This window comes from Papio anubis, chromosome 18 (assembly GCF_008728515.1).
Source record: "Papio anubis isolate 15944 chromosome 18, Panubis1.0, whole genome shotgun sequence".
Lineage (NCBI taxonomy): Eukaryota > Metazoa > Chordata > Mammalia > Primates > Cercopithecidae > Papio > Papio anubis.
In genome coordinates, this window is record NC_044993.1 from 14,907,852 (window position 1) to 14,934,832 (window position 26,981).

Consider the following 26,981-nt stretch of genomic DNA (forward strand, 5'->3'; position numbering starts at 1 on the left):
GCTTGCAGTGAGCTGAGATAGGGCCACTGCACTCCAGCCTGGGTGAAAAAGCAAGACTCCATATCAAAAAAAAAAAAAAAATTTTGAAATCAAGTCTATAAAAGCATATCTTTGAGTTACACAAAAATTCTTTATATATGGAGAGACCACTGAAAAATCTGACTTTTATAAAAGTGTAAACATTTAAAGGAAAGGTAATAACTTTTAAGTCATGTTCCAAAGGGAAATGTTTTAGGTTGGCAATAGTGCAACTCAAGGAAGTAGACATGCCTCCTTTAAACAAAATATTGTAAAAAATCATTTCTAAAGGGGGTGTTATACACATGAAAAATTTAAAAAGCAATGAAACAGTTGACAGTTACTTAAAATAATTTTTCCTCTAAGGTCTCTGAAATGTAACATTTGTGAACTATAGAAGCATCCTACCATTTTTGCTAGACAATTCATGAAATATTAAGGGAAACAAGGAAAGACAAAAACAGGTAGTTTCTGTCTGTGTTACACAATATTTTGGTAATAGACATGCATTTGTATGCAAATATCCCACTGGAAAATAAGAGCATGATGAATGGGGATATTGTCTTTACATGGCAAACTTATTCTGTGGAGCATACTGAGTAGTACAACTCATGTCTGCCTCCTTCACGCTATAGATCAATTATTTCACATTTGCATATTTGTATAAATAGTGCTTCTAGAAAATCTTCAGCAAACCAGAAGCAGGGAAAACTTCAACACTGTCTTCTGTTTCGTAAGAGGCAGCTCAAAAACAATGTTCATACCAACTTATATATGCCAGCAAGCAGTAGGGAAAGACGTAAGTTCCATGCTACTTTAAATCTGTTACACATTTCATTTGGAATGCATACTGGATTGCAGAGATACTGAAAAACACATGTGATGTTTAGTATAGAAAATCTTGTTATGTCCTAATTATCACAGAGGACAAGAATTTCAAATTCCCAGTGATTATGCTAAATTCACATGTGCAGATCTAAAACATACCACTTGTGTTTCGTGGCATATCCACATAAAACCACTAAATTCATAGGATACTGTTTGTATATCTCTTATGCTGCTGTCTAGAATACTCAATTCATTCAAGATTTTTAAAAGCTCATTGTAGTACAACTGGGTATGGCTATTTACAACTGGATATATTCTGATACGTATTCTTTAGCTGGGTATCACATGTAACTTCCAGTATAATGTTCTCATGGGATCCTATTTTTAATACATTTTTGAGTTGAGATTGCATCTCGGTATGAATTCCCATGTTCCCTCAAAACTGTCATGAGGCTTCTCACCCGCTTGAAGTGTTCTGGCAGGAGTTTTCCACAGTACAACCTGGCTGGAGTTTCAGGGTTTATCCCCGACATGAACTCTCTGATGGACACTGAGTCGGGACTTCCTGCTAAAGGCCTTCCCACATTCAGAACACTCATATGGTTTCTCTCCTGTGTGGATTCGCAAGTGTAATCTAAGAGTTGACCTCTGGCTGAAAGTTTTGCCGCATTCAGTACATTCGTAGGGTTTCTCTCCTGTATGAGTTCTCATGTGGATAATGAGTTGTGAGTTCTGGATGAAGGATTTTCCACATTCACTGCACTCATACCGTTTCTCCCCCGTGTGAATCTTCTGATGTATGATAAGGTTTGACTTCTTGAAGAAGGTTTTTGCACATTCGTTACACTCATAGGGTCGCTCTCCTGTATGAATTCTCTGGTGTGTGGTGAGTTCAAACTTTTGGGCAAACGTCTTTCCACATTCACTGCATTCATAGGGCTTCTTCTCCATATGTGCTCTCTGGTGTACAATGAGGTTTGACTGGTGGGTAAAAGCTTTTCCACATTCCGGACACTCAAAGGGTTTCTCCCCAGTGTGAATTCTCTGATGTTTGATGAGGTTGGCCTTATGGGAGAAGGTTTTCTTACATACATTACATTCATACGGTTTTTCTCCAGTATGTATTCTCTTATGACTAATGAGGAGTGACTTAAAGGAGAAAGCCTTGTCACAGTAAGTACAAATGAAAGGTTGAACCAAGTTTTTTATTTTCTGATGTTTAAAAATGGCTGCTTTATGGCTGAGGGCTTTTCCATTTTTATTGTATTCAGAATATTCTACTCCAGCGTGGGTTTTCTCTTGCTTCAGGTAGAGAAGTGCTTTTCCAAATTCATTACACTCATCAGTTTGCTTTCCTGCATAGCTTCTATTACTATTAAGCAAGTCTGAATTATATTTCAAAGTTTTTTCATATAAGTCATATTTATAGGGTACTTGTCTTAAAGAAACAAAGTCTGTGTTCAGATTAAGTGCTTTTCCAAAGAGATCACCTCTTTCCTCAATTGGGGTTTGGTTCTTAAGAATTAAAAATTGCCTTGCCTGCTCATCTGGGTTTCTGTGGTCTCTCTCCATCTGGTCATCAGCCTTCCACACTTCTAGGATAGAGCACAATGAAAAGAACCTTGTCAACGCCTCTGCTGTAATGTTACAGAATGCGAAGTCTTCACAAGTGTTCAATCACAGGGCAGACTCTTTAGTTTGGGACCCAGTCTCCCAATATTAAAAAATTCCCAGCGCAAATGTTTCCTTTCAAACTTTGAAAGAGAAAGATAATAGCAAGATTTGGAATGCATACTGGATTGCAGAGATACTGAAAAACACATGTGATGTTTAGTATAGAAAATCTTGTTATGTCCTAATTATCACAGAGGACAAGAATTTCAAATTCCCAGTGATTATGCTAAATTCACATGTGGTTAAAAAACAAAACCAAAATCAATACAAGTAGCAATGCCAGATGACAAAATGACCTTAAAGTGGGCAGAGAAGGTGAAATAAGACAGAAAACAGAACACAAATATGAGAAGGCTGGCAATTCCAGGGATGGAGATTTACAGTGTTCTTGAGGACACTGCAGTTAGCACAGAGACGGAGAAAGTAAGTAGATGAGGGAATTAAGGGAAAATACCTACGCAGATCTCGAGCAAGAGTATTATTTGCTAAACTCAGACTACTATGGTAGAACCAGCACCAGTCTGCATGGTTCTAAGCTTTTTCACCTTTTTCTCTTCTGTTCATCTTTACCAAAATGATTTCCAGAAAGCAGCACTTCTCATTAGGTTTGTAGTGACAGCCATACAGCAGAGCTCCAAATCTCAAAGTAAGAATCTTGCAAATGGTAAAACCTAGAAACTCATTCTCTAAGAAAAATACAACCCTTACAACAGGATCATTGACGGCTGCTGGTTTTACTGCTTTTTTTCCTACTGCAGTTATTGGGAGAGTGAACATGTTTTCACTATCATATCCTACTTTTCTTCCATTCCTATTTATTTTGAGATAGGGTCTCCCTCTGTTGCCTAGGCAGGAGTGCAGTGGCACAATCATAGCTCACTGCGCCTTGACCTCCTGGGCTCAAAGGATCCTCTCAACATGACAGGCATGAGCCACCGTGCCCAGCCTACTTTTAATGTGTTCAGAATCTTAAGGATCAAGTTACCCAGGTTCATTATTAAGAAGTCAAACAAACAGATACAGGCAAGGCTAAGACACACTGTTGGTGGGAATTTAAATTAGTTCAGCCACTGTGGAAAACAGTCTAAAGATTTCTCAAATAATTCAAAACTACCTCTTCACCCAGCAATCCCATTAAAAATCATTTGGCCAGGCACAGTGGCTCATGCCTGTAATCCCAGCACTTTGGGAGGCCAAGGCAGGAGGATCACTTGAGGTCAGGAGTTCTTACTGTTTTTTGAGATGGGGGTCTCTCTCTCTTGCCCAGGCTGGAGTACAATTGGTGTGATCTCCACTCACTGCAACCTCCACCTCCCAAGTAGGTGGGATTACAGGCACACGCCACCATGCCCGGCTTATTTTATATTTTTAGTAGAGATGGGGTTGCATGTTGTTGGTGCTTGTATTGAACTGACCTCTGGTGAACCTCCTGCCTCGGCCTTCCAAAATGCTAGGATTACAAGCGGGAGCCACCACGCCTGGCCTGAGGTCAGGATCTACAGTACTTGTTCTACAAAAGTAAAAATTAGCAGGGCCTGGTGGTATCTGTCTGTGGTCCCAGCTACTCGAGGCTGAGGTGGGAAGATTACTTGAGCCCAGGAGGTGGAGGCTACAATGCGCCATGATATTACCATTGAACCCTAGCCTGGGTGTCAGAATGAGACCTGTCTCAAAAAAAAAAGATTCTACCAAAAAGACACATGCCCACTTGTAGGTTCATCACAGCACTATGCACAATAGCAAAGACATGGAATCAGCCTAGGTGCCCATTAATGGTGGACTGGAGAAGAACGGTACACGTATAAGATACAACACTACGCAGCCATTAAAAAATGAAATCTTGTCCTTTTCAGCAACATGGAGGCTCACAAATGGGAGCTAAACACTGGGTACTCATGGACATAAAGATGGCAATAGTAGACAGAATGGCTGGTGAGAAAGGGAGGCAAGGGTTGAAAAGCTAATGGGTACCATGCTCACGAACTGGTGTCAGGATCAATCAAACCCAAACCTCAGCATCACAGAATATACCCACGTACCCCTACATCTAAAAAGCTAAAATCAATTTAAAATTACCCAGCAACAACCTAGACCATCATCTTACGTTATTACTGGTTATGTTACTGTGATCCTGCTGCCATTTTTTCCAGGACAACACTGTCACTCTCACACTGAAAAATCTATCTTAAGGCCACCACATCGATTCCTAAGAGCTAAAATACAAATGTTACCATTCTGGCAAAACGAGAATGCTAATGAAAGAGCAACTAGTTACAACAAAAGTTTAAGACGTGTTGGGAAAGTATCAGGGTTCAAGTGTGAAAGGCAAATATCTAAGGTTAAACAGGAAAAAAAAGGTAAGCAGGGGAGACGGACATTTGGAGGTATGATTCAGAGACTTAAGGTACAGGTCATCTCTCCTCAGCTATATTTAAGGGTTAGGGACTCCAAAAACAGATTCCTGAAAAGTATTTCAAAGGTACTGAGCTGCTCATAGTCTCCTGGATACTAATTCCACTGGCTTCTGCTTCTCCCTTTCTCCTGTCATATTCCCCTAAAATGTTCTGAATTGACAACTCTATGCTACCCAAAACTCTTCTTGTTGCTCCAACTTGAAAATTGCCTATGGCTTGACAGCAGTTTACTAATGGGACATAGCTCACAACTGCTCAGACTTCAGAAGCCTTGAAGGAAAGGAGAGACAGAGCTTTAAAGGCTGCAAGATCTCTCAGGTTTAACACCTGAAGACTTACGCCAAAAACATTTAGTAATTCAGAAGCTCATTTCTGTTCACTGAGACAGGACATAAATACTTCTAGGAAAACGGTGAGCTGTACCTGAAAACCATCCTTACCCACTGAAAGTAAGTTGCTATAATTCTCCAGCATCACATCCATGTACAGGATCCTCTGAGAGGGGTCCAGTTGTTCCCATTCCTCCTGGGTAAAGTCCACAGTCACATCCGTGAATGAAACTGATCCCTAAAACAGCATATTGTTATTCATCCTAAGATGACCATTTGGTGATACAGAAAGGATAGATGAAAACTTTGTAAGTCATTCACCATGAAAATTTATATATTTACACCAACGATACATCTTGTTCACCGTTTTTTTCATATCTTCCAAAATATATTTTTATAAATAGTTGAGATTTATTCAGATTCCCATTATCTCTGGCACTGTCATATTTGATAGGTGTCTCAGATTAATAAAACACTGTTGGCCAGGCATGGTGGCTCACACCTGTAATCCCAGCACTTTGGGAGGCTGGGGGTGGGGGGGTGGGGAGATCACTTGAGGTCAGGAGTTCGAGACCAGCCTGGTCAACATGGTGAAATCCCATCTCTACTAAAAGAAATTGAGCTGGGCGTGGTGGCGCATGCCTGTAGTCCCAGCTACATGGTGGGCGGAGGCAGAAACTGCAGTGAGCCAAGACTGCACCACTGTTTCTGCTCTCGAGATGTGTGCTGTGAGACAAGCACATTAGGTATTCAGTGTTACCAGTGTGCTTTTAATAAAGCTCACATAGGCATTATTTCTGTGATACCGATGTTAAAGAGTTAAAACTTTGACTACCTAAAGGCAGAAAATCAACTTCCAACTATAAAATATCAGGTACAAGTAAGGATCTCTGTCCCCCCATCCCCCTATTCAAGCCATAAAAATTGTACAAAAAAATTTTTTAAAATTTATGATTGAATTTAACAGGCCAGACACAGCTGAAATGATTAGTCAAAAAATGTCAGTAAATATCTAGACTGAAATGCAAAAGGTACATTAAGGAGCCTAAAAGATACATGGGACGAGCTGAGAAGATCTAATATACTTGCAGCGGGAGTCCGAAGAGGAGGGGCAAAATGCAGTCAAAACAATATTTGATGAGAGAATAGCTGAGAATTTTCCAACACACCTCACAACAGGCTATAGTTTTAAAACCACCAACCCCAAGTACAATAAGTACAAACAAACCAAAAAACCCACTCAGAGTATAACAAAACTGATTTTAAAACCCCAGAGGTGGCCAGGCTCAGGCCTGTAATCCCAGCACTTTGGGAAGCCAAGGTGGGCGGGTCACAAGGTCAGGCGTTCAGGGCCAAGATGGTGAAACCCCGTTTCTACTAAAAATATAAAAATTAGCTGGGCGTGGTGGCGGGCACCTGTAATCCCTGCTGCACTTGAGCCTGGGTGACAGAGCAAGACTGTCTCAGAAAAAAACCCAGAGGAAAAAAAGAGGTATTGTCTTCAGAGATACAAAAAACTTGACAGCTGATTTCTCAACATAAACAATGGAAGTCAGAAGACAATCTTCAAAGTGCTGAAAATATCTAGAATGAGTTGGTTGACAAACTTTTTCTACAAAGGGTCAAGTAACTATTTGATTTTTTTTTCAGGCTACACGTAGTCGCTGCTAAAACAAACCGACTTGGCCGTCATACCATAAAAAGAGGCACAGGCGGCCGGGCACGGTGGCTCATGCATGTAATCCCTGCACTTTGGGAGGCCGAGACGGGAGGATCATGAAGTCAGGAGATCAAGGCCATCCCGGCTAACACGGTGAAATCACGTCTCTACCAAAAATACAAAAAATTAGCCGGGCGTGGTGGCGGGTGCCTGTAGTCCCAGCTACTTGGGAGGCTGAGGCAAGAGAATGGCATGAACCCGGATGGTGGAGCTTGCAGTGAGCTGAGATCTCGCCACTGCACACTAGCCTGGGCGACAGAGCAAGACTCCATCTCAAAAAAGAAAACAAAAACAGAAAAAAAAAGGCACAGGCAACACGTCAACAAATAGGCATGGCTGTGTTCCAACAAAACTTGATTTATGGAGGCTGGACGTGGTGGCTCATGCCTGTAATCCCAGCACTTTGGGAGGCCGAGGTGGGTGGATCACTTGAGGTCAGCAGTTCGAGACCAGCCTGACCAACATGGAGAAACCCCATCTCTACTAAAAATACAAAATTAGTCGGGCATAGTAGCTTATGCCTGTAATCCCAGCTACTCGGGAGGCTGAGGCAGAAGAATCGCTTGAACCCGGGAGGTGGAGGCTGCAGTGAGCTGAGATGGTGCCATTACACTCCATCCTGGGCAACAAGTGAAACTCCACCTCAAAAAAAAAAAAAAAAAAAAAAAAAAAAACCAACTTGATCTATCATTTTAGTTTCAAATCATTTTCACAGCACAAAATACTCTTGATATTCCCCCCTAACCACTAAAATTAAAAACCATTCTTGGCCAGGCGCAGTGGTTCATGCCTGTAATCCCAGCACTTTAGGAGGCCGAGGCAGGCAGATCACAAGGTCAGGAGTTTGAGACCATCCTGGCTAACAAGGTGAAACCTGTTACCACTAAAAATACAAAAAATTAGCCAGGAGTGGTGGTGGGCGCCTGTAGTCCCAGCTACTTGGGAGGCTGAGGCAGGAGAATGGTGTGAACCTGGGAGGCGGAGCTTGCAGTGAGCAGAGATTGCGTCACTGCACTCCAGGCTGGGTGACAGAGCAAGACTCTCTCAAAAAATTTAAAAAAACCATTCTTAGCTTGTGGGTCATACAAAAACAAGGCAGCAGCCCATTTGGACAACTGGCCAGAGTTTGACACCCCCTGATGTAGAGTCTAGAATGATGACTAGTACACAACAGATGTCAAGTATTAGGCATTATTACTACTATTAAAAGATGTACCAAAACCAAAATTAAGCCTAGCAAGAATCAGTTGAATGTGCAAAAAAAGCAATAGCAAACCAGTAAAACATATTAAAAGTATACAAATATGGAATGGGGAACGAAGTATTAAACTAATTTTCGCATGTCATCAACTTAGACATTGGGGCAGGAAGAAGTACCATGTTTGGAAGAAAAATTCTGATTAACTTTTGTTTAAAATAGGTAAGTACTGAAAAAGTAACGTAAACCTTTAAAGGGTAGAAATACGACAAGCAGAGAAGGAAAAGCAGATAAAATCAGTAATCAAAATAAAATGGGATAAATTTCTGCTAAAAGACTAAGACCTTCAGGGTTTAAAAACCTATATATAATTTTTACAAGAGGCAAACTTTAAAAACACCACAAACTTCAATGATCTAGCTAAAATATAAACAAAGTACGGTGGCTCAAGCCTGTAATCCCAGCACTTTGGGAGGCCGAGACGGGCGGATCACGAGGTCAGGAGATCAAGACCATCCTGGCTAACACAGTGAAACCCCGTCTCTACTGAAAAATACAAAAAACTAGCCGGGCGAGGTGGTGGCGCCTGTAGTCCCAGCTACTCGGGAGGCTGAGGCAGGAGAATGGCGGGAACCCGGGAAGCGGAGCTTGTAGTGAGCTGAGATCCGGCCACTGCACTCCAGCCTGGGCGACAGAGCGAGACTCCGTCTCAAAAAAAAAAAAAAAAAGTAACAAAGCCTAAAAACAAAAGGCACTGAAAGCTGTCAAAGGAACATCAATAATTAAAATTCCAAAAAATGCACATAATATGACCCAAAATTCTATATAATCCTGTTCATGCAATATAAAAGTGATTTAACAAAGGGCATGGGTGCACCCACACAAAACATACTGGTTATCTCTAAGATGGAAAGATTGACTTTAATGGTCAAAATGTTAGGGTTGAGTTGAGGTGACATGAACAGTGCTGGTGCTGTGGTTCATGCCTGTAATCCCAGCACTTTGGGAGGATGAGGCAGGAGGACTGCTTGAGCCCAGGAGTTTGAGACCACGCTGGGCAACATGGTGAGACCCTGTCTCCACAACAACAAAACACCTAGCTGGACGTGGTGGTGAACACCTGTAGTCCCAGCTACACAGGAGGTTCAGGTAGGAGGACAGCTTGGGCCTGGGAGGTCAAGGCTGCAGTGAGCCGTGATCATGCCACTGCACTTCAGCCCTGGAGACACAGCAAGACCCTGTCTCAAAAAAAAAGGCTAGGTGCAGTGGCCACACCTGTAATCCCAGCACTTTGGGAGACCAAGGCAGGTGGATCACCTGAGGTTAGGAGTTCGAGACCAGCTTGGTCAACATGGTGAAACCCAGTCTCTACTAAAAATACAAAAATTAGCCAGGCATAATGGTGGGCACCTGTAGTCTCAGCTACTCAGGAGGCTGAGGCAGGAGAATTGCTTGAACCCGGGAGGCAAAGGTTGCAGTGAGCGAGATCACACCACTACACTACTACACTCTAGCCTGGGCAACAGAGCAAGACTCTACTTAAAAAACAAAAACAGCATGCTGGGGAGGGCAGATCCTCATATGACAGAGACAGTAAGGGACAAAATTAATGTATGAATTTTGTAATATAAAAAACATTGGCCGGACGCAATGGCTCATGCCTGTAATCCCAACACTTTAGGAGGCCAAGGAAGGCGCATCATTACGTCAGGAGTTCAAGACCAGTCTGGCCAACATGGTGAAACCCTGTCTCGACTAAAAACACAAAAATTAGCCAGGCATGGTGGCGGGTGCCTGTAATCCCAGCTACTCGGGAGGCTGAGGCAGAAGAATCTCTTGAACCCAGGAGGCAGAGGTTGCAGTGAGCCAAGATCATGCCACTGCACTCCAGCCTGGGCGACAGAGCGAGATTGTCTCAAAGAAAACAAAACCAACCAAACAAAAAAATTACATTTTAACACATTTAAAATGTAATATAATACAAGTAATATAAATTAAAAAACCCATCCATATAAAAGAATGAAATCATATCCTTTGCAGCAACATGGATGCAGACAGAGGACATTATCCCAAGTGAATTAACACAAACAGAAATCCAAACAGTGCATATCCTTACTTACAAGTGGGAGCTAAACTCTGGGTACTCATGGACATAAAGATGGTAACAACAGACGCTGGGGTCTACTGGTAGGGAAGGGAGGGGGACAAAGCAAAAACTGTTGGGTACTATCCTCACTACTCGGTGACAGGATCAATCCTACCCCAAATGTCAGCATCGTGAAAAATATCTAACAAATCTGCACATGTACCCCCAAATCTGAAATAAGTTGAAATTATATTTTTAAAAAACTTCAACATACACAATACACGGAAACATGTCAAAATGTTAAGCACTGACTAGATAGCAAACTAGGCAGATAATTAAGTTGACCTACACTTGGGCCGGATGCAGTGGCTCATGCCTGTAATCCTAGCACTTTGGAGCCAAGGCAGGTGGATCACTTAAGGTAAGGAGTTCAAGACCAGCCTGGGCAACAGGGCAAGATCCCATCTCTAAAAAAAAAAAAATACAAAAACTTAGCCAGGCATGATGGTGCATACCTGTAGTCCCAGCTACATGAGGGGCTGAGGTGGGAGGATTGCTTGAGCCAAGGAGTTCCAGGCTGCAGTGAGCTGAGATTACACCACCGCACTCCAGCCTGGGTGACAAAGTGAGACGCTGTCTCAAAAGTGGAACCATACTGAAGTTACTTTCAACTGTTTTAATACATAAAAATATTTTGGCTGGGTGCTGTGGCTCACGCCTGTAATCCCAGCATTTTGGGAGGCTGAGGCGGGCAGATCACATGAGGTCAGGAGTTCGAGACCAGCCTGGCCAACATGGGGAAACCCCGTCTCTACTAAAAATACAAAAATTAGCCGGGCACAGTAGCAGGCACTTGTAATCTCAGCTACTTGGGAGGCTGAGGCAGGGGAATTGCTTGAACCCGGGAGGCAGAGGCTGCAGTGAGCCGAGATTGTGTCCCTGCATTCCAGCCTGGGTGACAGAGTGAGACTCCGTCTCAGAAAAAAAAAAAAAATGTATATATATACACATATGTATAATTTTTTTCATAAAACTACTATGCTTTATTTGTATTTCTGTGAAATAAATCTTCTTATCTACCATGTAAAACGGAAGAAAAAAATTCCTAAGGAAATCTCAGAACACTGGCTGCAAAGACAAAAGCCTGTGAGTTTCAAGAGAGAACAGGTTACAAGTAAGTAGACTGAAAGCCTTCAGACCTCTTGACTATGCCGGAAAGCAGTATTTTCAAAATTATCAGAGAGGCAAACCATAAAAACTGGACAAAATAAAATAATTACTTGCAAGCACAGGAGAGCAATCACTGTAGGGCTACAATTACCAAAAGGCATATATGAGGAGAGGAGAGCCACGCATTCACAATGATGCTGAACCATGGCACAGAAAAACAAAGCCCAAGCAGACGTGAGTGTCGTTGGCCGGGTACGGTGGTGCATGCCTGTAATCCCAGCACTTTGAGAGGCCGAGGCAGGGAGATCACTTGCGGCCAGGAGTTCGAGATCAGACTGGCCAACATGGAGAAACCCTGTCTCTACTAAAAATACAAAAATTAGCCAGGCGTGGTAGCACATGCCTGTAGTCCCAGCTACTCGGAACGCTGAGGCAGGAGAATCGCTTGAACCCAGAAGATGGAGGTGGCAGTGAGCCAAGATCATGCCACTGCACCCCAGCCTGGGTGACAGAGCGAGACTCTATCTCAAAAATTAATTAAATAAATTAAAAAAAAAACACAAACTGGTGTTTGGGTCTGTAAAGCAACTAGGATCTAGGGGCAGGGCTATGGTTTGAGTATTTCTGTCCCCTCTAAAAATTCATGTTGAAACTTAATCCCCAATTAAGTATTGGGAAGTGTGGCCTTTGGGAGGTGACTGGGTCATGGAGGCTCCTCCCCTTGTGAATGGGGTCAGGTGCTCTTCTAAAGGGGCTTGATGAAAGGAGTTCATCTCCTTTTTTGCCCTTTTGCTTTCTGCCATGCAAGGACACAGCACTCCTCCCCTCTGAAGGATGCAGCATTTAAAGTGCCATCTTGGAAAAACAGACCAGGCCTTCACCGGCACCTTGATCTTGGACTCTCAGCTTCTAGAACTGTGACAAAATAAATTTCTTCCTTTTTTTTTTTGAGACAAAGTCTCGCTTTGTCACCCAATCTGGAATGCAGTGGCGTGATCTCAGCTCACTGTAGCCTCCACCTTCCAGGTTCAAGTGATTCTCATGCCTCAGTCACCCAAGTAGCTGGGGTTACAGGCAAGTGCCACCACACTTGGCTAATTTTTGTATTTTCAGTACAGATGGGGTTTTGCCATGTTGGCCAGACTGGTCTCAAACTCCTGCCCTCAAATGATTCACCCACCTTGGCCTCTCAGAGTGCTGAGATCACAGGCATGAGCCACCTTGTCCAGCCGTGAAAATAAATTTCTGTTCTTTACAAATTACTTGTATTCTGCATGTATTCTGCCATGGCAGCAAAAAATGGATTAAGACACAGGGTGATGGAGCTAAGAAAGACACAGAGAAGAAGCCTTAACATTCTGCATAAAGATTCACCTCAGATCTTTGGCTAGTTCCTAATATGTGTAGGGGGAAGACAGGCCTCCAAGAGAACTAGTGGCAATGACTGGGAGACTGAAAGCTGAGTAGAGATATCAGAGGTTGCATAGTGCTGAGGAGCTAGGACAGTCTGAATCCAGCAAGATAGAGATACTGGCAAACAGTTGAGATGCCAGAAAAGCCATGCCCTAGAAGGATGGACCATACCCTAGGAGAAAGGAGTATGACCAAACTGACAGACCCACACCTGCAAATCTTAAAACATGCCCCAACGGGATCAGAATCATCTGCCAATAATTTAGCTATCTGGCAGACAAAACCTAACATTTTTTAGAAGGAGCTATGTATCATTCAACATATCCAGCGTACAAACAAAACTGCTAGACATGTGAAAAAGCAAAACCAGGGCCAGGTGTAGTGGTTCATGACTGTAATCCCAGCACTTTGGGAGGCTGAGACAGGTGGACTGCTTGAGCCCAGGAGTTTGAGACCATCTTGGGCAACATACCAAAACCCCATCTAAAAAAAGTACAAAAATTAGCTGGGCATAGTGGCACATGTCTGTGGACCCAGCACCTCAAGAGGCTGGGGTGGGAGGGTTGCTTGAGCTCAGGAGGTCACGGCTACAGAGAACTGTGAGCGTGTCACTGTACTCCAGCCTGGGGGTAACCAAGACCCTGTTAAAAAAGAGAAAGAAAAAAAGAAAGAAAAAGCAAGCAAGCAAACAAAAACAATGAGGCCAGGCATGCAGTGCATACCTGAAATCCCAGCAGGTTGGGGGGCTAAGGTGGGTAGATTGCTTGAGCCCAGGAGTTCGAGACCCACCTGGACAACACAGAAAAATTCCATGTCTACAAAAAACACAAAAATTAGCTGGGCACGATGGCATGTGCCTGTAGTCCCAGCTATTAAGGAGGCCGAAGTGGGAGGATCACTTGAGCCCGGGAGGCAGAGGTTGCAGTGAAGGGAAATCAAGACACTGCACTCCAGCCTGGGCAAGCCCCTAGAGCAAGACCCTGCCTCAAAAAAAAAAAAAAAAAAAAAAAAGACAAGACAAAAACAATCAAGAGATAAACAACCCAAAAGAGGCAGATGCAGAGAGTACCAATATATTAGTTAACCCATAAACACTTCAGACGACCTGTAAAGTACTATGCAAAATATTATAAGAGGTGCTCAGTAAAGATTATAAGCTGTAATCTCTACAGCAACCACTTAAGATAAAAGGGAAAATAGGAACACACAGGACAACTAAAAATAAATAGCAAAATGACAGACTTAAACTCACCTATGCCTATTTAAAAAAAAAAAAAAAAAAAAAAAAATCACGGCCGGGCGCGGTGGCTCAAGCCTGTAATCCCAGCACTTTGGGAGGCCGAGACGGGCGGATCACGAGGTCAGGAAATCGAGACCATCCTGGCGAACACGGTGAAACCCCGTCTCTACTAAAAAATACAAAAAAAATAGCCGGGCGAGGCGGCGGGCGCCTGTAGTCCCAGCTACTCGGGAGGCTGAGGCAGGAGAATGGCGCGAACCCGGGGGGCGGAGCTTGCAGTGAGCTGAGATCCGGCCACTGCACTCCAGCCTGGGCGACAGAGCGAGACTCCGTCTCAAAAAAAAATAAATAAATAAAAAATAAAATAAATCACAAGTAAAACAATAAATCAATTAAAAGACAGAAATAGACCAGGCATGGTGGCTCACACCTATAATCCCAGCACTTTGGGAGGCAAGATCTCAACACTACAAAAAAATTAAAAAATAAAAATTAACTGGCACAGGCCTGTAGTCCCAGCTACTTAGGAGGCTGATGTGGGGGAACTGCTTGAGCTCAGGAGGTTGAGGCTTCAATGAGACAAGATCACACCACTTCACTCCAGCACAGCAGCTGGGTGAGAAAGAGAGATCCTGTCTCAAAAAGAAAAAAAAAAAATAGACAGAAATAGGCTGGATCAAGGAAGTTGAGGCTGCTGTGAGCTGTGTTCATGCCACTAAGTTCCAGCCTGGGCAACAGAGGAAGACCCTGTCTCAAAAAAAGGAAAAAGAAACAGGCTGGATCAAAACCATGACCAAACTACATGCTATTTACGGGAAATATACTATAAATACATGAACATAAATAGGTTGAAGCAAAAATAAAATATATACCATAACACTAATCATTTAAAAAGTAGGTATGGGCCAGGCACAGTGGTTCACATTTGTAATCCCAGCACTTTGTGAGGCTGAGGTAGGGAGATCCTGTGAGCCTAGGGGTTTGAGACCAGCCTGGGCAACCTGGCAAGATCCCATTTCTACCAAAAAGAAAAATACAAAAATTCCCTGGGCATAGTGGTACGCGCCTGTAGTTCCAACTACTGGTAGGATCACTTGAGCCCAGGAGTTTAAGGCTGCAGTGAGTCAACATTAAGCCACTTCACTCCAGCCTGGGTAACAGAGCCAGATCTGGTCCTAAAAAAAAAAAAAAGACGTAGGTATGGCTTTATTTATATCAGAAAAGGAGTATTATCAGGGTTAAAGAGGGGCATTCCAAAATGATAAAAGGATAAATCCATCAGGAAGACAGAATCATATGTGTGCACACATCCATAACCATATATGCAATGACTAACAAAGCTTCAAATTATATCAAGCAAAAACTGACAGAACTAAAGAGATGAATGGGCAAATCCACATTCATACCTAGCTATCAATCAAATACCAGAACAGAATGAGGGCCAGGCGCAGTGGCTCTCACCTGTAATCCCAGCATTCTGGGATGCTGAGGAGGGCATATCACTTGAGGCCAGGAGTTCAAGACCAGCTTGGCCAACAGGGCAAAATCCCATCTCTACCAAAAATACAAAAATTAACCAGGTGTGGTGGCACACACCTGTAATCCCAGCTACTCAGGAGGCTGAGGCAGGGGAGAATCGCTTGAACCCGGTGGCAGAGGTTGCAGTGAGCCGAGATTGTGCCACTGCACTCCAGCCTGGAAGACAGAGTTAGACTCTCTCAAAAAAAAAAAAAAAAGACATTTTCGGAAATTCATCCTAAAAACTGTGCCTCTCACAAACCCTTTCTCAAGAAGCTACAGAAGCATGTACTTCAATAAAACAACAGTAATCCAAAAAAGAGAGGCGGCAGACAAAAGATCACCACGAGAGAGCAGAAGGAAATCCCTAGGAGGAGTGGGAAGGAGATGGCGGAATGGGAGATGGCAGAATAGCATTGATTCTCTACTATCACCACATTGCTTGTAGTACAGATTGGAACACAGTGATTCAAAAGCTGGCATTTTGAGGGTTGTCATCAACAAGTTACCTGCGGCCACTGTACCAACTTCTTATTAACCTGAGAGCAGAATGCCTGGGTAAGCCTGGCCCAGATTCTTTTTTTTTTTTTTTTTTTTTTTTTTTTTGAGACGGAGTCTCGCGCTGTCGCCCAGGCTGGAGTGCAGTGCCCGGATCTCAGCTCACTGCAAGCTCCGCCTCCTGGGTTTACGCCATTCTCCTGCCTCAGCCTCCCGAGTAGCTGGGACTACAGGCGCCCGCCACCTCGCCCGGCTATTTTTTTTTTATTTCTTAGTAGAGACGGGGTTTCACCGTGTTAGCCAGGATGGTCTCGATCTCCTGACCTCGTGATCCGCCCATCTTGGCCTCCCAAAGTGCTGGGATTACAGGCTTGAGCCACCACGCCCGGCCCCAGATTCTTATCTGTACTTGATTTGGCTTATCGTGAACATGTTCTGATGACATCTGTCTTTCCCCTCCACACCAGACTGCCTTGGATCAGATGAGAACACTCATTTCATGTCACAGAAGTATGCTGCTTTAATCTACTCCTGCGAGGTGGCTATTCACCAGTGAACCAAGATGCAGAAAACGCACAGCATCCCACTCCCTCTAATTATATTCCCACCAAAACTTCAATACCTGGTCTACACTCTGACCCAGTCACATGGCCCAACTGTGTTGAGCCCTCTGCTTCTCATGATCTTGCCAATGACTTCCCCAAACAGGACTTCTGTAAACTCTCAGGAAAGTCAAAGCCAGGCTATACCTGGAAATTCAAGTCAGCTTATCTTCTCCTGGGAGCCTTTGTCCAACAGTAGCAAAATTTCTTTCTTTCTTTTTTTTTTTTTCTCTGACAGACTCTCACTCTGTTGCCCAGGCTGGAGTACAGCAGCATGATCTCAGCTCACTGCAAGCTCTGCCTCCTGGGTTCAAGTGATTCTCTTGCTTTAGCCTCCGAAGTAGCTGGGATTACATGCGCATGCTACCACGCCCAGCTAATTTTTTTTTGTATTTTCAGTGAAGAAAGGGTTTCGCCATGTTGGCCAGGTTGGTTTCGATCTCCTGACCTCAAGTGATCCACCAATCTCGGCCTCCCAAAGTGCTAGGATTACAGGCATGAGCCACCATGCCTGGCTCCAACAGTAGCCAAATTTCTAGACACAGTTGCTTTGCACTGCTAAATTTGCTTGGTGTTGCCACATTGCTCCCAGTAAGGCTGTATCATTCTATACTACCTCCAGCAATACATGAGCGCTTTCATTTCTTCTTAGCTAACACTAGCTAGTGTAATTTAAAAATAAATGATAATCTAAGTCTTGGCAAAGGGCCCACGGGTGCATCTTTTAGATCTCACATGTCTGAAAGGAAAAAAAAACCTCCACCAATCAGACAAAAGATTATGCAAACAAACCAAGGCAATATGAATTCCAGTTATAGTTTATTAACTAAATTTTATATTAAGACTATATATAAGTGATATTAATTCCAGTTATAGGTTATCAACTGAATATTAGATTAAGAATATATCTAAGTGGCGCTGGCTGGATACGGTGGCTCAAGCCTGTAATCCCAGCACTTTGGGAGGCCGAGACGGGCGGATCCCGAGGTCAGGAGATCGAGACCATCCTGGCTAACATGGTGAAACCCCGTCTCTACTAAAAAATACAAAAAACTAGCCGGGCGAGGTGGCAGGCGCCTGTAGTCCCAGCTACTCGGGAGGCTGAGGCAGGAGAATGGCGTAAACCCGGGAGGCGGAGCTTGCAGTGAGCTGAGATCTGGCCACTGCACCCCAGCCTGGGCGACAGAGCAAGACTCTGTCTCTCAAAAAAAAAAAAAGAATATATCTAAGTGGCAAAGTCTCTAAGGAAAGCAAGGGAACTAGTAAGAAAAATATCAAGATAGTGGCTATCTACTAGGTGGATTCAATCAGAAAATTTCTCATAAGAACAGATAATGTTCTATTTCTTAACTTCGGTGCATACATGGGCACCCATTTTATTATTATTCTTTAATGGATATATATTTGTTATACATGTTGTTATAACACATATAAAAAGTGTTATGTTTTAATATACTATTCTGTACATGTGTTACACAATTGATTAGGGGAAAAAAAGAATGAGTAAACTCTCTATGCTCTGATATGGAAATACTTCAAAGATACATTACTGAGTGATTTAAAAAACACAGAATTGGGCTAGGCACCGTGGCTCACACCTGTAATGCCAGCACTTTGGGAGACTGAGGTGGACATGGATTGCTTGAGCTCAGGAGTTGTAGACAAGCCTGAGCTACAGGGCGAAACTCCATCTCTACAAAAAAATACAAAAAATTAGCTGAGCATGGCGGCATGTGCCTGTAGTCCCAGCTACTTGCAGGGGTTTAGGTGGGAGGACTGCTTGAGTCCAGGAAGTCGAGGCTGCAGTGAGTCGTGTTCACATCACTGCACTCCTGCTTAGGTGACAGAGCGAGACCCTGTCTCAAAAACAAAACAAAATCAAATCACATAATTAAGAGATGGAAACACAAACCATAACCAGGCACAGTGGCTCATGCTTGTAATCCCAGCATTTTGGGAGGCCAAGGCGGGTGGATCACTTGAGCCCAGGAGTTCGAAACCAGCCCAACCAACATGGTAAAACCCTATCTCTCCTAAAAATACAAAAATTAGCCAGGCATGGTGGTGCGCACCTGTAATCCCAGCTACTGCTGAGGCAGGAGAATCACTTGAACCCGGGAAGTGGAGGTTGCACTGAGCCAAGATTGTGCCACTACACTCCAGCCTGTGTGACAGAGCAAGACTGCATCTCAAAAAAAAAAAAAAAAATTAAATTAAATAAATACATAAATAAATAAAATGGCTAAAATCCAGAACATTGACAACACAAAATGCTGGTGAGGATGTGCAGCCACAGAAACTCTCATTCATTGCCGTTGGGAATGGAAAATGGTACAGCCACATAGGAGTTTCACAGTTTCTTACAAAATTAATTATATTCTTAGTATATGATCCAGGGGCCTTAGTATTTATCCAAATGAGTTGAAAACATGCCCCCAAAAAACCTGCACACAGATGTTTACAACAGCTTTCTTTATAATTGCCAAAACCTGGAAGCCACTAAGTTTATCTGTTTCTTCAATATGTGAATGGATAAATAAACCATGGTACATCACAACAAGACATATTCGGTACTAAGAAGACATGAGCTATCAAGCCAAGAAAAGACTTGGGAGGAACCTTCTCTCTCTCTCTTTTTTTTTTCTTTTCTTTTTTTTTTTTTTTGAGACGGAGTCTCTCTGTGTCTCCCAGGCTGGAGTGCAGTGGTGTGATCTTGGCTCACTGCAAGCTCCGCCTCCCAGGTTTACGCCATTCTCCCGCCTCAGCCTCCCAAGTAGCTGGGACTACAGGCGCCCGCTACCACGCCCGGCTAGTTTTTTGTATTTTTAGTAGAGACGGGGTTTCACCATGTTAGCCAGCATGGTCTCGATCTCCTGACCTCGTGATCCACCCGCCTTGGCCTCCCAACATGCTGGGATTACAGGCTTGAGCCACCGCGCCCGGCCTCTTTTTTTTTTCTTTTGAGACAAAGTCTCACTCTGTCACCCAGGCTGGAGTGCAGTGGCACTATCTTGGCTCACTGTGAGCTCCGCCTCCTGGGTTCACCTATTCTCCTGCCTCAGCCTCCCAAGTAGCTGGGACTACAGGCGCCTGCCACCACTCCTGGCTAATTTTTTGTATTTTTTTTTTAGTAGAGACGGGGTTTCACAGTGTTAGCCAGGATGGTCTCGATCTTGGAGGAACCTTAAATGTATATTTCTAAGTGAAGGAAAACAATCTGAAAAGGCTACCTACTGCATGAATCCAACTACATGACATTCTAGAAAAGACACAACTAGGGAGATGAGACAGTAGAAAAATCAGTGGGTGTTAGGGACTTAGGGAGACAGAGGGAGGGCTGCATAGGCGGAGCACAGGGGATTTTCAGGGCAGTGAACCTATTCTGTATGATGCCATAGTGATGGATACGTGTTATTATATATTGGTCAAAATACACAGAATGCATATAAAGAGTGATCCCTACTGTAAACTACAGTCTTTAACATATCAATATCGGCTCATCAACTGTAACAATATACACATTAATACATATATTAATAATAAAGGAAACTGGGGGTAGGGGTTGGGAATGAGGGGGTATATGAGAACACACTACATTCCCCATTCAATTTTTCTGTAAACCCAAAACTGCTCTAAAAAAAATGAAATCTATTCAAACAGAATGCATAGAAACAGAAAAGTATGATTAACATGCTATCTTATGTTTGTGCTTTTATTTGTACTTGTGTAAATATGTACAAATAAGCTCTGGATAGTTACACGAGAAAATAATGACAGTGGCACCTGCTTGGGGTGGGGGGATTTAAATACAAACCCACATATTTACTGCATTCTCTGGCATTAGGCTAATCTGACTGGAAAAACCAAATACATACAGTAATCTTCTGCACTTGCACTGAGGAATGTTATATGAAACCACCACAGATAAAGTGATAACCCTTTCAAAGTTGGCTGTTTCTGGGGGTGCTGTCCAAAACACCATCTACATGAAGGTCCATAAAAGGCATTCAGACCTAATGTACAGAACCAAAGAACTGGTATTCATAACCAATGCAAGACATTTAATTAACTCAATTTGCTTTTTGGCTGCTGGTATTGATCAGTTATTCTTACTATGTTTCCCTTGTGTTTTATTCATACTTTTCTATTTCATTTTCTGGATCCTTATAAACTTCCTTAAATGCACTGAAAAGCAAAATGGGGAATAAACAAACAACTCACCTGGGATTTGTTCATTTTCTGCAGTTTTTGGGAGAGGCAGAGAACTATGAAGGCGAAACTGGAATAGAGGAAAAAGGAAGGCATTGTTATTAAAGGTCTGACCTGCCTTACAATTCCTAGAGTGACTTGTTTAGAAATCCCTAGAGACCACCTGGGAAAATACCACCTCCTGGGATAGTCCCTTTGCCTCTTCAGAAGGGGCAGAAAATATCACACTTACAGCACCTATCTTCAATCTAACATTATCAGACACCCATAAAGGCAAGACTAAGATAATCCACTATCAAAAGAGGCAAAACGATCAGCAGAACCCTCAACTGCTGAAATTATCAGCCAGGGAATTTAACACAACTATGATTCATATACTAAAGGCTTTACTAGAAAAGGTGGACAACATGAATAAACAAATAGGGAATTTCAGCAGAGATGGAAACTTCAAGAAAAAAATCAAATGGAAATGCTGAGAAAGAAAAGTACAGTAACACAGATGATCTTTCAGCAGGCTCGTTAGTAGACAAAGGAGCTAAGAAAAGTTTCAGTAAACTTGAAGGTAAGTCAAAAGAAATTACCCAAACTGAAATACAAAGAGAAATGGAAGAAAAAAATAAAAGGGTAGAGCATCTGAAGGCTGTGAGACAATACCAAATGGTCTAATAAACATGTAATTGAAATTCCAAAAGGAGAAAAGTAGTATTTGAAGACATAATGGACAAGAATTTTCCAAAAATAATAATATCAAACCACAGGTCCAAGAAACTCAGATAATTTATCCAAACAGGGAAAATACCAAAAACTAAACTCAAACAAAAACACATGGACACATCGTATCCAAACAACTGAAAACCAAAGTTAAAATCTTCAAAGTAGCCCGAGGAAAAAAGACATATTACATATAGAAAAATCAAGATAATGAATCATAGCCACCTTCCTATCAGAAACTAAGCCAGAAAACAAAGTAGTGACATCCTTAAAGTGCTTTAACAACAAAAAAGCAACTAAAGCAAAAACTATTAACTTAGAATTCTATACTCAGCAGAAAATCTTTCAAAAATGATACTGAAGTCAAAAACCTTTTTCAAACAACAAAAACACAGCAAGCAAATTCATTATCAGTAGACCTGTACTAGAAGAAATGTTTAATCAACTTATTTAAATAGAAGAAATATGATATTAAAAACCTGAATCTACACAAATAAATGAAAATCTCTTGGGAATGGTTAAAATAAGGATAAACATAATAGATACTTTTTCTTGCTTTTAATCACTGTGAAAGATTATCTAAAGCAAGAATAGTAGCAAAATTTTGTGGGTTTACAGCATATGTCAATATGCTGTAAAATGTATGGCAATGATAACACAAAAGACGGGAGGATGACATTGGGCGTATAATGCTGCAAGTATACTGACATAAAACAGTATGATATCTTTAAAATTCCACTAAACTTGAGAGCAACAACCAAAAACTTTGTTAAATTTTTACAAATACACAGTAAGACAACACTGGAGATAAAATGTAATTATAAAAAAGACCCATTTAAGCCAAAAGTAGACAGAAAAAAAGGAAAACAGAAACAAAGACCAAATGAGAAAAATAGAAAAAAAACAGCAAGATGGTAGATTTTAATACAACTATATCAATAATTGGTATAAACACACCAATTAAATAACAGAGGTCAAATTATATAAAAAAAAGTAAGACCAAACCATATGCTGTTTATAAGCAGTTTGTTTTAAATATAAAGACATAGCTACATTCAAAGTAAAAGGATGATCAGTTGTAGAAGTCAGGAAATTAAAAAAAAAAAAAAAAAAGATAAAAGAATGAAAAAAGCTGGGCGCGGTGGCTCACATCTGTAATCCCAGCACTTTGGAAGGCCGAGGCAGGCGGATCACGAGGTCAGGAGATCGAGACTATCCTGGCTAACATGGTAAAACCCCATTTCTACTAAAAATACAAAAAATTAGCCGGGCGTGGTGGTACGTGCCTGTAGTCCCAGCTACTCGGAGGCTGAGGCAGGAGAATGACGTGAACCCAGGAGGCAGAGCTTGCAGTGAGCTGAGATGGTGCCACTGCACTCCAGCCTGGGCGACAAAGCGAGACTCCGTCTCAAAAAAAAAAAAAAAAAAAAAGAATGAAAAAAGAGGGTCAGGCATGGTAGCTCATGCCTGTAGTCCCAGCACTTTTAGGAGGCAAAGGTGAGTGGACTGCTTGAGCCCAGGGGTTTCAGACCAGCCTGGGCACCATGGCAGAACCTCATCTCTACAAAAAACACAGAAAATTAGCCGAGTGTGGTGGCTCATACCTTGAGTCCTAGCTACTAGGGAGGCTGAGGCAAAAGGATCAGGGCGCACACCTGGAGTCCTAGCTACTCGGGAGGCTGAGGCAAAAGGTTTGAGGTTGCAGAGTTGTGACTGAACTACTGCACTCCAGCTTGGGCAACAGAGACGGACCCTGTCTCAATCAATCAATCAATCAATCAAGGAAGGGTCTACCATCAACAGCCCAATATTTATTCAAATACACATGAAACAGTTACCCAGAGAGATCATCACATCCTCGACCTTAAAACAAACTACAACAGGTCTGGTGCAGTGGCTTCTGCCTGTAAAGCACTTTGGGAGGCCAAGGCCAGCGGATCACTGGAGACCAGGAGTTTGAGACTAGCCTGGCCAGCATGGCAAAACCCTGTCTTTACTAAAACAAAATGAGACAAAAATACAAAAACAAATCACAACAAATTTGAAATAACTGAAATTTGTTTATTTATTTATTTTTTTTTTTGAGACGGAGTCTCGCTCTGTCGCCCAGGCTGGGAGGTAGTGGTTGATCTCAGCTCACTGCAAGCCCAGCCCCGGTTCACGCTTCATTCCTCCGCCTCAGCCTCCTCCGAGTAACTGGGATCGGCTCCTCGCCCCACCCTCGGGCCTGCCAGCTTGCATTTCTTTTTTTTTTTTTGAGACGGAGTCTTGCTCTGTCACCCAGCGAGAGCGCAAGTGGCCGGATCTCAGCCTCCACTGCAAGCTCCTCCTCCTCGGTTCTATTCTTCTGCCTCTAGCTCTCCCGAGTAGCTGGGATCATGCACCACTTCACCGCTAGTTTTTATTTTTAGCAGAGACGGGTTTCAATTTGCTAGCCAGGATGGTCTCTGACTGACCTCATGATCTCTCCGCCTCGGCCTCCCAAAGTGCTGGGATTACAGGCTGGTTTCACGCTACCGCTTTTGCATTTCCTCTTAATAGAGACGGGTTTCACCAGCTGCATGTCTCAATTCCCACTTCTTGATCCTCCCCAGTGCTGGGATTACAGGCTTGAGCCACCGCTACTCGGGCCCAAATACCTTGTACCTGAACAGCATTCCCACCGTACCAGAATTAGAAACTATAAATCAATAATATAAAAAGATCTGGAAAATCTCCAAAGAGTTGGAAATTAAGCAATACAATCTAAATAACTAAAGGGTAAAAAATGAAGTCACAAGGGAAGTTAAAAAAATTAGAATTGAATGGTAATGAAAATACAACATAAAGGCTGGGCGCAGTGGTTCATACCTGTAATCCCAGCACTTTGGGAAGCCAAGGCAGGAGAATCACTTGAGGTCAAGGGTTTGAGACCAGCCTGGCCAACACGGTGAAATCCCGTCTCTACTAAGAATACAAAAATCAGCCAGGTGTGGTGGCGGGCACCTGTAATCCCAGCCAGGAGGAATGCTTGAACCTGGGAGGCAGAGGTTTCAGTGAGCTGAGTGAGTGCCACTGCACTCCATCCTGGGTGACCGAGTGAGACTCTGTCTCAAAATAAATAAATAAATAAAAATACAAGATATAAAAATTTGAGTGATGTAGCTAAAGCAGTATTTAGAGGAACAGTTACATCAATAAATTGTTTCTGGCCAGGCGCGGTGGCTCACGCCTGTAATCCCAGCTACTTGGGAGACTGAGGCAGAGAACTGCTTGAACCTGGGAGGCGGAGCTTGCAGTGAGCCGAGATCACGCCACTGCACTCCAGCCTGGGCGACAGAGTGAGACTCCGTCTCAAAAAAGAAAAGAAAAAGAAAAAACTAAGAAGAAAGAAACGGTACAATAAAAAAAATAGAGTGTTACAATCACATGGGACTACCATTTTACATGAGGTCCCTCGTTGACAGAAACATTGTTATGCAGAGCGTGACTATACCAGAATCATGGGAAAACTTTCGTATTTCAAAGTGGTGAAGACTTTCGGTGCCCCAAACGGAAAGAACTGTAAATTCCACCCGAAAGAAATTCAAAACGTGTACATGGCAAAATCTACCAGCGAGTAAAACCAAAAGATAAAAGAAAAAATATCTGCTGCTCACATAAAGTACCACTGGGATGTGAGACCTTAGGGAAATCACTTTCCCCTTCTGAGCCTCCCGTGTTCCTGGGGTAGCGACGGAGATGATAACGCTGGAAGTCACGGGGTGGATGCAAATATCAGTGGGACACCTCACTGAAGACCCTCTGACAAAAGGATCACGGTTCTCCACCACCGGCACCTGCCCAGGCTCCAGTCCTTCCTCCACACGCGAGGCTCCGGGCATTGGGGCGGGGCCAGGTGTGTCAGGCCACGCCCCCCACCACGCCCCGCCGGGGCCTCGCCCCGCGCGCGCGCGCCCGCCGGAGCTTCCGGACTCGCTCGCGCGCGGCCCGAGCCCCTCGCCGCCCGTCTGAGGCGCATCTCCTGACAAAGAGAAGAAGGCGAAGCCTCGCAGCCGCCCTCCCGCAGCCGTCCCCGCCCCTGAACGTTCGGCGAGGCCTGCCCCGCCGGCCACGCTCGGAGGAGGGCGCCAGGCAACCCCGGACGCCGCCTTGAGGGTCACCGCCGCCTATGAGTCGCCGAAGTTTGGGCTCCCACCCTGCGCGGGCACGAGCCCATCCCTCATCTCCTTCCCCTCGGCCCCAGGCCGCGCGGAGCTGCCTGGAAGGCCCTCTCGTACCTGGAGGGGCGCAGCCTCCACTCGTGGCCCAGTGCCACAGCGGGTCACGGCGCGGGGCGGCGAAGACGCGCGGAGACGGGGGCTCTGTCACCCACTCGCGGCTGGTGGTGGGGGAAGGGCGGCCACCGGCGCGCTCGCAGCACTGCACATGCGCAGATTCCGGGGCGCGCGCCGTTCCCAGGGTCCTCGGAGGGGTGGTCCATCCACGTTCGGGACTACATTTCCCACAAGTCTCCGGGGCCGTGGCTTTAGGAACTCTCAGGAAGAGTCTGAGGAGCCTACCAAAAAATCTCGTGGCCTGCACTGTGTTCTTTTTTCCTAGAGTGGGTCGCGAATTACAATTAACCACCTCCCCGTTAAATACAACAACTTGGCTTTTAAACATTACACCAATAATCTATAACTGTATTTAATTAGAATAGATGTACAAAATAAAAGTATCCATAATCTCACTTTCTAAAGATTAGCTGCGTGTAACTTTAAGGTCACACTTTGATTTTTTTGTTGTTACAAAACTGGCCATACAGGTATCATGTGCTGCAACTAGCTTTTTTCCCGGGCCACTTTGTTGAGGTATATATATTTGTTGAGATCTCTATATTTATACATATATAAAATGTACATAACTTGATATCTACATTTGTGAAATATTCACCATAAGCTAATTAACATGTGCATCACCTCACATAGTTACTATTTTTTCGTCTGATGAGAACACTTAAGATCTTCTTAGCAAATTTCAAGTATACAATATTGTCAACTATTGTCACGTAGCTGTGCATCTCTCCAGAACTACTCGTCTTGCATAACTGAGACTTTGTACCCCTTGACCACCATCTTCCCATTTCCCTTCACTCTCAGTTCCTTTTATCCTTTATTTTTAGAACAGTTTTAGGTTCTCAGCAAAATTTGAGCAGAAAGTACATTGAATTCCCACATAACCTTGTCCCCCCAGCACACACAACCTCCCCAAAGTCGATACCCCACACCAGAACAGTATATTTGTTACAATTGGTGAACCTACAGTTAAATATCAGCACCTGGCCAGGCTCAGTGGCTCACACCTGTAATCCCAGCACTTTGGGAGCCTGAGG

At 43.4% G+C, this 26,981-nt stretch overlaps 1 protein-coding gene across 3 annotated transcripts; it reads right to left on the minus strand.

The window, feature by feature from the left end:
* On the minus strand, window positions 1-26,981 carry ZFP1 (ZFP1 zinc finger protein). Of its 3 annotated transcripts, none has more exons than XM_003917180.5 (4): window positions 25,888-26,490; window positions 20,930-20,987; window positions 5,375-5,501; window positions 1-2,441 (listed from the first exon to the last, which is right to left on the minus strand). In XM_003917180.5, the coding sequence occupies exons 2-4, from the start codon at window positions 20,942-20,944 to the stop codon at window positions 1,360-1,362; spliced, it is 1,224 nt and encodes a 407-aa protein (XP_003917229.1). In that variant the 5' UTR covers window positions 20,945-20,987; window positions 25,888-26,490; the 3' UTR covers window positions 1-1,359. The 3 variants fall into 3 exon arrangements, with proteins under 3 accessions (XP_003917229.1, XP_009195132.1, XP_017809057.1); XM_017953568.3 differs by having other exon boundaries at window positions 2,033-2,441; window positions 5,358-5,501; window positions 25,888-26,981; XM_009196868.4 differs by lacking the exon at window positions 5,375-5,501 and having other exon boundaries at window positions 25,888-26,493.

What these genes read in the sequence shown, in the direction of transcription:
- ZFP1 (XM_003917180.5), bottom strand. An exon ending in TAGCAACTTACTTTCAGTGG is followed by an intron (nt 2,442 to 5,374) that starts GTAAGGATGGTT and finishes GCTCTATCCTAG; the next exon opens with AAGTGTGGAAGGCTGATGAC.